The 15,059-nt window shown below is 31.3% G+C and overlaps 1 protein-coding gene across 1 annotated transcript in view; it reads left to right on the forward strand.

Annotated features, from left to right (window-relative positions):
- The window catches only part of LOC118198447 (importin-4-like), a 77,897-nt gene that overhangs the window by 12,655 nt on the left and 50,183 nt on the right, over positions 1-15,059 (forward strand). The window contains exons 4-10 of the mRNA XM_035370125.2: positions 4,208-4,340; positions 8,290-8,426; positions 8,532-8,574; positions 8,923-8,988; positions 9,419-9,520; positions 9,670-9,753; positions 11,332-11,472. Of these exons, the coding sequence (XP_035226016.1) occupies positions 4,208-4,340; positions 8,290-8,426; positions 8,532-8,574; positions 8,923-8,988; positions 9,419-9,520; positions 9,670-9,753; positions 11,332-11,472 (706 nt within the window). The remainder of the gene's footprint in view (positions 1-4,207; positions 4,341-8,289; positions 8,427-8,531; positions 8,575-8,922; positions 8,989-9,418; positions 9,521-9,669; positions 9,754-11,331; positions 11,473-15,059) is intronic.

Consider the following 15,059-nt stretch of genomic DNA (forward strand, 5'->3'; position numbering starts at 1 on the left):
GAGGTCCTTAATTTTTTTCATTAATGGTCCTTAAAAGTACTTAATATCCGTGTGCAGAAATGTGTACGAACACTGGTTAATGCTTCTTCTTTAAATAATGGATATTATTTAGTCCTCTTTAATTCTTCTCTTTTAATTTGTTTCTCTTTAATTATACTAATATATAGATATAATTTCTTTTTCAATTACAAAGTTCCACTGTTCAAGTCCTCTAATTGCCGCTTTGAGAATTCCCACTAAATTGAACTTTTTCTTTTCTCAGAAACGAAACTTTTTCTTTAATCTCTCTCTTCTGGATTTAGAACTATACTACAGATTTTGCCATCCTTTAGTTGGTTGATGATTGGAGCATTGTCATTGCAATGAAAAACTTCTGTTATATCATTTTTATTTATTACCACTTCCCCACATTTCTTTAAAAATTTCATTATTGGAAAATTTCACCTTTTGTTTGCGATATCTGAACACCCTTCAGATTCGCGATGATTATCATAAAGCTTAGCTAGTATCTGCTATATACCATTGCCGATTCGGAATGAGATTGGCAACTAGATATGTTGTTCCACTAAATTTTGCCTTGCTTCTGCCATAAGCTAAGTTATGCTTGTATTATACTGGTTATTTGTTAACTGAACCCTCTTTCCTGCCCATGCTTAAATCTTATCCGAGTCCCAGATAAATATATTCGTACATGTACTTGAGGCTTATCCAGAGCCGGTACTTTGCTGTCCAGTGCAATCTTTCAACTCGAAATTCTGCTGCCAAGCACCTCCCGAAGTTCTAAAAATTTTGCCTTCTTAAATTCTGCCGCACCGGCTCTAGCGTCCATCTTTTGCTTATCTGGAAAGGAAAAAATTATCATCAATTCAAACAGCACCAAACATAATCTTTTGGTTTATGATTATCATGTACAAAATGTATTTTTTTTGCATAAGGAAATCTATTAATTTTTTTTCTGTCAACAAACTCGACGCTTCCGCAGCAGAGTTCGCATGTCCACAATCATCACCAAGTGTTATTTCATTATAAAAGGTTGCCATGCTCTTTTTTTTTAAACTACTATTTGTATTAAAAAAAAAAATTAAAGGTTTTAAATTTTAAATTACATCCAAAGGGGCATTTTTTAATGTTTTATGTATTACCTTTATTTATTAAATATCATGTTCTTTGCACTTAAACCATGAAACTCAGTTCAAGAACAATATCACAAAATAATTTTTAAGTGAGCATATCTTTAGAATTTCCGATTTACATTCTCGTGCGCTGGAGATAAAAATGTTTTTTCTGTACAATGTTGTCATTGTTAGCTTTGACATTCTTGAGTTTCTTAATTAAAAATTCATTAAAATTTTACAAAATATAAAATCTATAACAAAACAAATACCATATTTCAAATTTGGGCTTCCAGATGCCCATATTCGGGTGGAAACATTCAATACAGTCAAAAGTCGTTAATTCGGACACCCATAATCCGGACCTCAAAGCTAAAAACTTTCTGTGCATGCATCATGTTCATGCATGCACATAGGTGTTTATGCGTGCGTGTAAGACCTTTGATGCTAAAGCAAAATTTAAAGTTTATAAAATTAAACATATAGCAGTAGTAGCAATAAAAGCTCTCTGAGATACCATGTTGTGAAGACATTGAAGACAATAAAAAAATTTTCAAATTTAACCAATTTATTAACAATATAATAAACAATAAAAACACAGAAAATAAATTTAAACAATATCAGAGTCTTAGGAAAAATATAATATAATAATCATTCATCAAATAATATTTTTACCTAATCTTCAAAAACACTGGCATTCAATACAAACAAAAATGTCCTAAACAGTAATTATGTGGCCTCAAAATGAAGTTGGCTACACATTCAAAAAGTCCATGATCAATGGTCGAGAAAAACACCTGAAAATTTAAATCAAGTTCTTGTAAGCACTCAAAACCGGCCTAACTCAGTTTGCCTTAGTTGAACACGAGGAATCGCCGCTCACATATTTTAAATGCCACCTTCATTGAAGAACATGGATGCCGCCCATGGCAGTCACTCACATGGTAGCCTCTGGAACCAAGGAATTTATTCTGGAACAATCATCTTGTGGATAGGTACCAAGGAACTTTATTCAGGAACAGTCATCTTGTGAACAGGAACCATCGAACTTTATTCACCAGACTGCATGCGTCCTTCTGAAGGGGCTGGAAACCACACACCCAAGTGCCAGGAAAGCAGGAACTAGAAGGGTTGAACCGGAGCGACGCGAGATAACTTCTAGCAGAAGTAGGCATGACGTCATCTCACGGCAACCAATCAGCTATCGGCACGAATCGGCTTTCCACATGATGTAACATCACTTTCGTTTTTGCATCTCAATTAGGTTGAAACAGTCCGTTCTCAACGCAAACAGTGGCAGTAAGAAAAAGAAGTAACTACTATATCACATTAAAATAAGAACTAAACTAAATAAACATTTCAAGGAGGAGAGATGATGCAGTAAAAGGTTTACAATAAGTTATATTTTCCAACAACCTTTACGGCTGCGAATGTACATGTGCGCTTGCGCATAATACGTTTACGCATGCGCGTTTAATGTATAACGGACGGTATAAGCTAAAATTATCTAATTATCTATTTCAGTTAATGTTGCAGATTGTGTTGTTCCTTAATCTTCGAATTGGATCCGGCTTATTATTTTTTGCAGACTGTTAGAGCAATTTTATAAAAGTAAGCTTGAACTTCCGATTGTGTCAAATAGAATTTCCGATATATATGTAGTAATATGTAAAGGATCTACAAAGCGAAAGTATGTTTCGAAGTCCATTAAACAGAAAGTGGAATTGCTGCAAGAAATGGATAAAGGCATATTTTTTTTATTATCTAATCATTCCGAAATATGTTTATCAATTTTACACTGCTCTGCAGGGGGAGGGAAACGACACGGCGCGCAATGAATTGGAAGTTGATCTGTCAGCACTATCCTTATCTTCAGGGCACATGTTTTTATTTTATTTGGCTTATAATTCTTTACTAAATGTAGTATTTCATCTTGATGTACTAGGTCTTTCATATGATTTAAATCAAGTTCCTCGTCATTATAATTCGCTTCCGATAGTGAAGAAAGTGACTCAGGGGTTATTGAAAACGAAAAAATTTCGATTTACAAATTAGTCGGTATTCTCGACACAGCAATTATAGGACTTGAACAGCGGAACTTTGTAACTAAAGAAGAAATTATGTCTGTTTAATAGAATTAAAGAGAAAGTAATATCACATGAAACGAAGCAAATTAGACAACTTACATTGAAAAAAATGTTTAATAAAGTAAACAAATAAATATTTAGCTTTTTCTTTTTGTAAATTTTGATACCCTTTAAATCATAATTGCTCTTTATTTCATAAATTACGGTTTCATATTTTTAATTTTATAATTTCTGCATGCCATCTTACCAGATTTAAACTGATGATCTATAATCCGTAAAAATCGATAATCCGGAATCGCCGAAGTCCCGACGAGTCCGGATTAACGACTTTTGACTGTATTCAAAATTTGATGGCTCTAGGTACCGTTGTTTTATCACAGTGTGAGAAACATACATACATTTATGCAGATTCTTCATTATTTAATTACTTTGGATATAATACAGGGCGATAATATTTGGTGGCAACAATTTGAAAAGTGAAGCAACATTTATAGGGACGCAAAATGTCAAAATGAAATTAATAGTTCTGAGCAAATTGCCCCTTTGGACTAATAAATAAATAGTAATAATAATAAAAAAATCTGTTTAGACACAGTTGCATGAGTCATTTCTGAAACTGCGGAATGTTCATATTCATGTGGTGATGAAAGAAAAAAAAAAAAATAAATAAATAAATAAATAATGATTTGCCAAGTTGGTATCAGTGTCGAAGTAAAATTAAGAATTGGGACTCTCCATGTTTAAAAAAAAAATCAAATCTGCAAGCGTAAAGCTATATTAAAAAAATAATAATAAATAAAATTGATGGTAATCCAGTGGTTCAGATTTTAGATCATTCTGGGTATTGGACTTCCAGATATCGGATTTTGTACTGCACTACTTTTAGAATACAGAGAGGAAGTACCCAAATTAAGAATAAGGAATTAAGAGGCTATTGCTAAATTAAATTATAAAGCTGATATACATATATTTTTATCTTATATATATATATATATATCTTTTTAATAGGAAAAGTGTTAGGAATGCCATAGCTGAATTGATAGGTGCAGTTGCAAAACATGAACTATCTGATGGAAAGTGGCCAGAATTAATGGAACTCTTAAATCAGAGTATTCGCAGTAATAATGTGACTGATAGAGAGGTAAGTATATGGAAGTTTGTTCTAAGTATTATTTGAAATATAACTGGTATAGTTGTCCTCTGCTTTACCTTATGCTTCTTCGTTTAGTGAAAGGTTAAGAATTTTTTCTATTCTTTCCCCCTCCAAAAAAAAAGGAACTGGATTTTTATATCTTTTCTGTAATAGGACAACATGCATCAAACAGTTTTCTCTAGAAAAGTGTATGTGTCAACTTGATACTTCTAATGAGAAAACAGGCTTTCCTCTGGTTTAATTTTTTCAAGACATAAGAAGTATATTTCTTAGGTTAGCTTTTTCAATCAACATAGGAGGAGGAAAAAAAAAAAAAAAAAAATGAGATAAAGTAATTTTAGGTAATCTGAAGCTAGAGGTAATTGTTTACCAGAGTGCCAAATGTTGTAACTTGTTTATTTCATCTCAGGAGAACTATGTAGTAATGTCATTAGGAATAATTGGGAAGAGTTCATTAATTTTTCCTTTGATATCTTCAGCCCCCCACTTGCCTCCCCGATATTTTTCTTTCTGCGTTGAAGAATGAGTCGAATGGATTTTTTTGCAGTTGACAAAAAGAATATGGATTTGTTTGGCAGTTGACAAATGATCAAAAGTTGCAATTAAATTCTTCCAAGACGAAAGAATCATCCAAAATTGAAAGTTTGGTTGTTTGGAAAACTCATTTTCTGGTTTGAAATGGCACTGCAATGAAAGGTGACGTCATCAAAGGAAAATTTTACAGAATGAATATTGGTTTGAAGGTTCTCATTTTTCGTTTTTAATAACCTTTTTTTTTTTTTTTTTTTTTTTTTTTTTTTTAATGTTGGTGTTAAGAACTAGTATTGGTAAAATTTAGTCAGCTGCAATTAGGATAACATTATTGATTGCATTTCATGCATTCATTCTTATTTATTTATCTATTTAATTTTTCTAATCTGTTTGGGTTTAATGTAACAGCTGCTCTTTTCATTAAGCTATATATATCTGTAAAGCTTGCCAGGCCAGCATTTGCATTTCCTGTAAGTGAACTAAAATTATGGTAGAAAGAATACGTTAATAATGGCACATGTAGCTTTCTGTAGGAAATTGTTTGGCGTGTGATATCCTAAGATCAGGCTTCGTATGGTCCTTGAAAGTCCTTCGGAATTTGGGAATGATTTATGATTCTTAAAAATTAAAAGCCAGTTGCCAAAATTGGCAAATGACCCTTAATTTTACTCATCTGACAATTCTATTTTTTATGACTGCTGCTTTATAATTAAATTAACATTTTGGAGGAATATTTTCTAGTGTTTCATTGGCAAATATGTATTTGATGGATTATCATTTTAATTTCCTACTTCTATTATAAATGATGTATATATATATAATAATGCATATGGTTTTGATCCTTACTCCTCCTTACTTTCTTACTTGATCAAAGTAAGAGTCCTTACTTTGATTTCAAAATTACTAGAAAAGTAATTTTGCAAATACTGAACATTAAATTTTGAGTTCAAAAAGTTATCTTGAATTCAAAAGCCACTTTTGATCAACAGTAGTGAGATTAATCACCTGCCATTTAAATCCAAGATAAATCTATAGACCTTTTAACTAGAAGTATCAAATATTGCACCAAGATTAAATTTTTTATGCAGCAAAAAACAAGCATATCCATGTCATTAAAACTTTTTTTTCTTAATTAATACTTGAGACAAATCTAAAAGCTACTTCATTTTATATGTCTGTTGTTTAACTAAGAAATGTATTATTTATGGGAAAGTATTTATATTTTTATCTGTATTCTATATTTAATATATGGGTTCATGAAAAAGTCTCGATCATAAGACGGGGTAGCAGTGGTTTAAAACATCCATCTTATACTATGTCACAGAACACCATACACTATTCAGTGTTGTAGTGTAGTCTCTGTGGGTCCTAAATTCTAAACTTTTTATCATCCCTAAATTTTGTTGCTCAATGCTTCACTAAATTTATACTGGCTCTGGTGATGGCTCCCGATGACATATCATTTCATAGTTTTCTCAATACATATATTATTAAAGACAAAATAAAATTAGCAGTTTCTACTATGTATTCTGAATACATTCAGTGTTTTAGAATAAACAGAAATCTTCAATTAAATCTCAAAATTCTAAAATGAAATACTTACTTAGAAAAATATTTATTTAGAAAAATATTGATTACATAAAAAGAAGGAAAATAGTTCTTCTTAGAATATTAACAACATTGAAAAATTGAGATGAAGCAGAGTCTAGTCGGAACATTGATTTATTGACTGAACCAATTAGAAGTTAGAAAGATTCTAATGAGAAGAAATTCATATAAATTTACTGAAACATGGTAAATTTTCAAATTTAAGAGATGCGTAAATATTTTGTGTTATTGCTAAAGCATTTTTTGTAGCTTTTAATGTATAATCCTAGTAGTGTTTTAGAATCAGTATCATAAATTATTTGTGTAATTATCTGTTAAATATTCTTAATTCTTAATAATCTGTTAATTAATCTGTAAAATATTCTTAGGTTGGAATTTTAATAGTGCTTTTTTATCAAATATTTTTTTAATAAAAAAAATAATAGTAGTAATGTAAATCCATAGCAATTAAGTGTTAACTTACGTATTTTAATTATTTGCAATTGATTGATTGCTCATCTTCAGAAGTCCTCTCTATGTTTTAAGGTGAGTTATTGTCTTTCCCTAGTAATCCTTGGTTTAGAAGCAAGGTACAATGTAAAATTTAAAAATAATTAATATGAAATGTTATTCTTTACAGCTAATGAGACTCAAAATATAAAGTAAATCACTTCTGATGCCTCAATAGCTTATTGGAACTTTACTGTATATCAACTGAGTTATAACTCCAGCAGCTCTGCTCAAAGCTATGACAATGTCTCTCTTAGATGGACAAAGCACAACTGATTTTCGATATTTGCTAACTGTCCCAACATTATCAGCTGATCTCTTTCTTTCTAGGCAAGGAACAGTGGTGACAAAGCCATGCTTCTGTTACGATCATGTCATTATGAATTTTCTTCTCCTTTTAACTTATACCACTTGATATAAAATCTGCATAAACCTCTGGACTGAGAGAGTATGTGAGATGAGGCATAAAAAAAGAAATAACATAAAGGTTAACTGTTAGCAAAACATAAATGTCATTGATCTTCTTTAAAAAATATAGGTCTAGTATTATAAATGTAAAACCAAGTGTTTGAAAAAATTTTGTATTTTGATGCTAATTCATAAATTTTATGAATTTGATTTTATTCTTGAATTTATTTTATAATTATTTTAAATAGTAGATTATGTGTAATAATAATGCATTGTACTTACAGGTAAGTTTTATTCCTAGAATGGTATTACGAGTGTAAAGTTTGAGAATAGATAATTGATTTATTCATTTCCCATTTGTCGATATGTTCTTAATTTTTTTTTTTTCATTTATGGTTCTTAAAGTACTTAATTTCTATGTGCAGAAATGTGTACGAACCATATAAAGATCTGGATTTTTGCTTATCAGTGTGTGTTTTGTACAATGAATGTAGAAAATTTGTATTAATTTTGAAATGCTGGGAAGGCTTCACTCGTTTCTGGTGCGATTTATCTTGATGTGCCTGATAAATTAAATCTTGTACCTTTGACACCACCCCTTTTCTTTTTATGCCAAAGGCAGATTTATAATCTGAATAAATTTTCACCTGGATGTAGTACAAATGATTTCCACCTTTCTGTTTAGTTTGACAGCTGACATTGAATTGTCATCAAGTTATAAGTAATGTTGCAAAGTGAAAACTTGTTAACTCTAGCATCTTAGGATACAGTATTCTATTCTTATTTACTCTTAGCTGCCTATTTATACTTTTAACTAAAATTTCCATGTAATATCTTTTTTTTTATAATGTCCAGTTTTTAATTGTAATGTAGATAAACTTATTGACTCTTATTTTTATAGGTTGGACTATATTCCATGAGTGTAATCACTAAAGCTTTAGGACAAAAACTTAAACCTCACTATAAAAGTCTGCTTGGTCTCTTTCAAAAAACCCTGACTGATCGATCCAGTGTTGAAATCCCTTATTATACTATTAGGCAAGTGTTTTTATGAAACTGTGACTATTTTTCAATTTTTGCTATGTATTACTTTATTTTTCTAGATTTTCTTATATCATTGTATTTCATTTATTTAATCTATAGAGCATTAACTCATATGGTATGCAGTATTGGAACAGAAGAGTTGGTACGTAGAAATTCTAGCTCCATTATACGAGTTAATTATTTTTATTTATAATACTTTTAAATGAAGTGTAATAAAGGAATATTTTTGCTTATGTAAATTTGAATAATGAAACTAAAATTGTAAACCATTTGCTGACTTTGGAATTTTTTTAGCAAATAAAACTATAGATATATTACCAACAAAAGTTTTTGTTTGAAAATTGCAATTAATGTTTTATTTTTATAAGAAATTTCAATTTAAAAATAAATTTTGAAATTTGTGTAGTTGTTTTTAAACAGTAACATATATTTTGTAGTGAATTTTAAATGCTTTTATCCTGTTTTATAGTTTTGCTTATTGTTTTTGTAGAACTTGTTTCAGTCTTTGGTGCCAAATATCATCATGATGATTAAACTTTTAGCCTCTGATGATCAGGTAAGAAAGAAAAATAGAGCTTTGCTGTTAAAGTAAAACTAGTAAATGAAATACTGTGTTGCTAATAGTGGTTATATAATGGTTATGTTGCTAATAGACGGTGAAAAGAGTTAAACTAACTTACGTGTATCAGTTTTTGTATTATTTTTTAAATTTCTTTATGTGGATAATAGTCAGCAAATAATGACAGCTTTTACACTTAACAAAAACTTTTAGATATTGGGTGGGTCACAGATTTGCTTTATGATTTATGAATTTCTCTTCCCTTTTTTTTCTTTTCTTTTTCCTTTTCCTTACTTCATAATTGAGAAATTCACGTCATATTTGGTAAATTTTATTAAGTGAAAAAATAATGCTTGAAAATTATGAATTTGCGAAAGAATTAAAATATATTTTAAATACGTGCAAATAAGTAATTTTTTCCATTTAGGAAAAAGCTTGCGAATCTCTGGAAGTATTTGACGAACTTATAGAATCTGAAGTTTCGGTCATCTCCCCTCATATTAAGAGTCTAATTGAATTATGCCTTGAGGTATTATGCTTTGTAATGTGTTTGGAACTTACTTGTTTAAGAAATTATCTATAATGCAAATATTTTAATATTGCATGGCTGTTACTTTGAAAATTGAACCACCATATGTAGTTTCATAACTGATATTTTTTTGAATCTTCTAATTATAGATAGCTTCCACTGAAAAGTTTGATACTGAGTTCAGAGTAAAAGCTGTAAACACAGTTGCATATTTGATTCGTTTAAAAAAGAAGGTAAGCTGTTGCATTGATCTTTAATAATAATTATTTTTTTTAACTTGTTAAGCACAGTTATGAGGCCCGGTGGTGCAGTAGCTAGCGCGTCGCGCCGCTGCACCACAGGTCCGGGGTTGGATCCCCAGGTCGAACAATGTTGATTCAGTCTTTCATCCCTTGAGTGGGTCGATAAAATTAGTTTGGACGGCGACTAAACACTGGAGGTCCTGCGACAAGCTGACCACTTGCCCTGGGCATATGCTGATGCACTCCGGCGCCCAAGGTCAAGAAAGCAGATTTTGGGGCACTGCAGGCAATGGCCTACTAGGGCTGTTGCGCTACTGGGTTTAGTTTTTCTTGGGAGCATGGGTGAGTGGAGGAGACTGCTGAATGCTAGTAAAGTCCAGGTTGAAATTCCAGCAACAGAGCAGGCTGCAGGGAAGTTTTCATTTTTTTTCTGACATGCAGTGGAGATTATGAGCTACTTTCTCCCAAAAAATTTCCATAGGCATCTTTTCTCTTAAAAAGATAGCCCATGTGTTGTTTATTGTAATCAGATTAATTTACCACAATTATGCAGCATCAATAACCATGCTTAATCCGAGTTAAAATAACACAATAATGATTGTTGGAGGTGTTAAGGTAACAAAAATCAATGTTATATTCTTAAATTTGCGGGACTGGTTTCGGTGCCAAGTGGCATTCTATTAAAAGTTTGCTGTCAGGTTTAAATATTGAGCTTCTTCAGCTGCAGATGTGCAAATGACAAAGAGAAGCCTGTGCTCGGATCCCTTGAGTGGGGATTTTTATTGCTATTGGGGCCATTTATTGATGAAAATGAAAACACATATGAAATAATTTCCTTAAAAGCTGAGGGTAAAGGCAGATTGAAATTAGGATTGTTAACTAGAACTTATAGGTTTTTATACATGTGAAATGCTTCTAGAAAATTTAATTTTCCAACGAGATGCTCTTTAAATAATTTTGGCTGTAACAAAAATGGAAAATGTGATAGTTTGATCAGTGGAACCAAAGTATTTATGGCAGGAAGGACAACAGAGGATTTATGTATTTTTTTTTTTCTCCTAACATATGCCTCATGTTCCTTTGCGTGAAATTTTAAGGCTGTCTTAATTTGACCCAATGTAAATTAAACCACATTGGCAAGAAATTGTGTATTATACCTCAGACATTCATATCTGGAATGGGCTGTTAAGTTTGGAACTGTGAATTTTATTGACAGAAGAAAAAACGACCCAGAAATTGAATTTCTGTAAAATGCATGCTGTTGTACCGTTAATCGATGGAAAGAAAGGAATGACAACAGACTTCTTATAATATCCTAAAATGAAAGAATGTGTTTTGATGTGTTGATATGAGAATTTTTTTAAACGCCAAGTGGCTAAAAGGCAATGGAACATTGGCAGAAAATATTGGTTATTTTCAGCCTGTACTTGGTATAACTAATCTAATTTTGATATATTTAAATATTTGAGTCATACCCTTTATAGCTTTATTTTTCAGATTGATAAAGCTGATAAATATTTTGCATTTTTTTCTTTTATTGTTTTCATTACATTTTTTTGATATTCATAGGCAATAATGAAGCAGAGATTAGTGCAGCCCATATTGGAAGTATTTTTTCCTTTAATGTGTCTGCCCAGTCCAAATGATGCTGATGATGATAATGAAGACGATGATGATTTGGAGCAAACCTTACCCTCTGCTGCTGGACAAGTATTTTACCCTCTTTAATTCCACTTATTATGTTTTCTTGCAAAATCAATTTCTAAATTACTATTTGTATGTTTGTCAGTAATGTTTTTTTCCCCCAGTTATCTCTATGCTGTTTTGTTTTTTAAATTTATAATTAAATATAATATATACATTTCCAAATACAATATGTAAGCTGAGAGGTAGGTTTTTGTTCTAAAACATCAGCCAAAATTGAAGATTTCTTTGTAAGCTAATTTGAAGTTGCTCTATGTATTCAACTAATTGTGTTTGAAAGTTCAAATAATTGGCCATCCAACTTAACTAGACCTAAAATTGCAAAGCCTGCAAAATTTTGCACAAAGTCAATTTTTCAGAGGCTTTGTGGAAACCTCAGCAATATCAGTAGTCTAGAAAATGCATTTCCTTATTGTTCCCCTTAGAAAATTTTCAGCAAAATTCTGTATTCCTGCAAGAATTTTAATGCAGTTTCTTCCGTTGCTCATAAATTCCAAAATGTGTATATTTTAGAACTAAGCTTAAGGCAAAAAATATCATGATTTGTTTGTAAAAATCATTGGAACTTGGAATACAACTAAAAAGAATGCTTACTAAAAATGGTGGCATTGCTTGACTGAAGGATTGTCATGAGCATGGTTATCAGAAAGATGGTTATGGGCATGTTTGCCAGAGTTGTTTGGCACATTGTGAAAATTTGGCGACTTCTACTGAAGTGGTTGCAATAATACATAAGTATATAATAGATCTGATCCATTTAACTACTAAAAATGATCAGTTGATTGTTAAAAAAATAAAAATAGAAAGGCAGTGGTTATGGACAGAATTGTAGATGGTATTATCTATTAGGTGGATGACAATGTTAATGGTGAAATGAAAGCTGATGCCATTCGCCTTAGGAAAGAAATTTTTGAGAATGGCTTGAAATTTCTGAGTCGTATTGTGTTATTGAAAAGTTTGGTCAGTGTCTGTTAGGGTTTTAAAAAAAATAAAAGTATGTTTTAACTAATTTCAATTTTGATTATTTTTTCAATTATTTATTTTTGTAATCAAGTTATTTGTTAGCAATTTTGGTATTTTCTGCTTATCCGCGCCACCTGTTTTCAATATGTTATGAAACTGTTGTGGTGCAAACACGCATGCGCCATTTGGACCGAATTATTCTCGAAACAGGGAGGAAAGATGGGGACTTTCTTTCCCTCCAGCATAGCTCTTTCCGGAGAAGAGAAGACCTTTCATGTCGCAGCAAGTAATACTTGCCTCTTTTGGACGAGTCTATGTGCCAGTGGTAGAATGCCAACCAGGGTTGCGCTTGAGACGGTCGAACTACAATAATAACTTATTTCGCTGAAAGTATTCATTGGCTGTAAGAATATGAAAATCTGCCTCAAAGATTTCCTCATTAAATTTCTTAAAAAATGCTTTTTATTATTATTTATTAATTGAAAAGAATGTATAGGCCATGAAGATGGCCATATAAATGCTTTTCCCCAATTCACAAAGTCACAACTAGTCGCAAGTTTTTGTATGGATGCAAATAACCAGTAAGAAATGTAAGTTAACATTTCAATAATTTTGAATTCATATGCAAGCCAACCCACAAACTTTCGTAGCACAAAATTTGCTAAAAATTCCCGATTTCTACATGAAAAATATATTTTAAATTCAACTATTAATAAATTCTAATAATTCATTTTTGTGATCATTTTATTCTCAGTCATTTTGAATTTTTATATAGCTAATCACCAAACGTCAGTGGCAAGGAATTTTTAAAAATTCTTGTTTTATAAGCAGAAATTTGTGGAATGCTGAAACATTCTTTTGATTTTTTTGGGTTGATTTTGCTAAACAAATAATATTAAGAGTAATATACTGTTTATTTTCAACATAAGTAATAAATAAAGTTTGGTACTATTTAGTTTCGAGGGCCGTAAAAAATCGCCAAACTGTTGTTGATACCAATGCTGCTAAAAATAAATGTGGCAACCCTAATAATTGTGGCAAGAAAGGAAGTATAATAGTAAATAACTACAGTCAAAAGTTGTTAATTCGGACACCCATATTTCGGAATGATCTATAATCCGGACATCAAAACTAAACTTTCTGCGCATGCGTCACGTTGACACATGCACAGAGGCGTTCACGCGTGCGCGTAAGACCTTTTACGACTGCGCATATGAGTGTGCGCAAGTGCAGAATACGTTTTCGCGTGCACATTTTATGTATAATGGACGTATAAGCTAAAATTATCTAATTATGTATTTCAGTTAATGTTGAAGATTGCGTTGTTCCTTAATTTTCGAATTGCATCCGGCTTATTATTTTTTGCAGACTGTAAGAGCAATTTTATAAAAGTAAGCTTAAACTTTCGATTATATCAAATAGAATTTCCTATATATATTTGTTAATATGTAAAGGATCTAAAGCGAAAGTATGTTTTGAAATCCAAAATCTGTTTATCAATTTCACGCTGCTCGGCGGCGGGCGCCTAATGAATTGGAAGTTGATTTGTCAGCACTATCCTTATCTTCAGCACAGATGTTTTTATTTTATTTGGCTTATAATTCCTTACCAAATGTAGTATTTCATCTCGATATGCTCCGTCTTTGATATGATTTAAAACAAGTTCCTCGTCATTATAATTCGCTTCCGATAGCGAAGAAAAGTGACAGAGGTTATTGAAAACAAAAAAATTTCGATTGACAAATTAGTCGGTGTTCTTGACACAGCAATTATAGGACTTGAATGGTGGAACTTTGTAACTGAACAAGAAATTATGTCTGTTTAATAGAATTAAAGAGAAAGTATTATCACATGAAACGAAGCAAAACTTAAACAACTTACATTGAAAGAAATGTTTAATAAAGTAAACAAATAAATATTAAGCTTTTTCTTTTTGCAAATTTTGATACCCTTTAGATCATAATTGTTCTTTATTTCATAAATTACGGTTTCATATTTTTAATTTTAGAATTTCTGCATGCCATCTTACGAGATTTAAACTGATGATCTATAATCCGGAATCGCCGAAGTCCCGACGAGTCCGGATTAACGACTTTTGACTGTATCTAAGATTAATGTTTTAATCTAAATGAAAGGTTAATTTCATATAATACTTTTTTATTATTATAATTTATATGAAAAAGGCTAAACATGACTGAATGGAAGCATAAGACTAAATAACTATTTCAGATCACTATCATAATTTATATAAAAATTGCTAAACATTACTGAATGGATGCCTGCATCGCTATTTCGCTACCGACTTATCGCTAAAGCATAATTTCATCTTGTTGGTTGTTCAAACATAATTTTCTATAATGAATGATGCCTTTCCTTTGAAAATATTCTCGGTAAAAAGCAGAATCGTTCACTTATTTGTTCGCCGCTTTGTACAAGGGTAAAGACAGTTGGACTTTTGTCAATTTTCTTTTATTTTTTAAGTGAAAATAGGTCAATGTGTACATAGATAATGTCAAGGGTGTGCACAGTGCCATTTTTGTGCAATTCTAGAATTTTTTTTTTAAATGAAAATAGGTCGATGTGCACATGCCGAGTATGTGCAGTTCTTAAAAACGCGTCAAGCAGTGCAT

Source organism: Stegodyphus dumicola, chromosome 7 (genome assembly GCF_044657685.1).
Source record: "Stegodyphus dumicola isolate Sdum_Otavi_A_Nest chromosome 7, ASM4465768v1".
NCBI classification, from domain to species: domain Eukaryota; kingdom Metazoa; phylum Arthropoda; class Arachnida; order Araneae; family Eresidae; genus Stegodyphus; species Stegodyphus dumicola.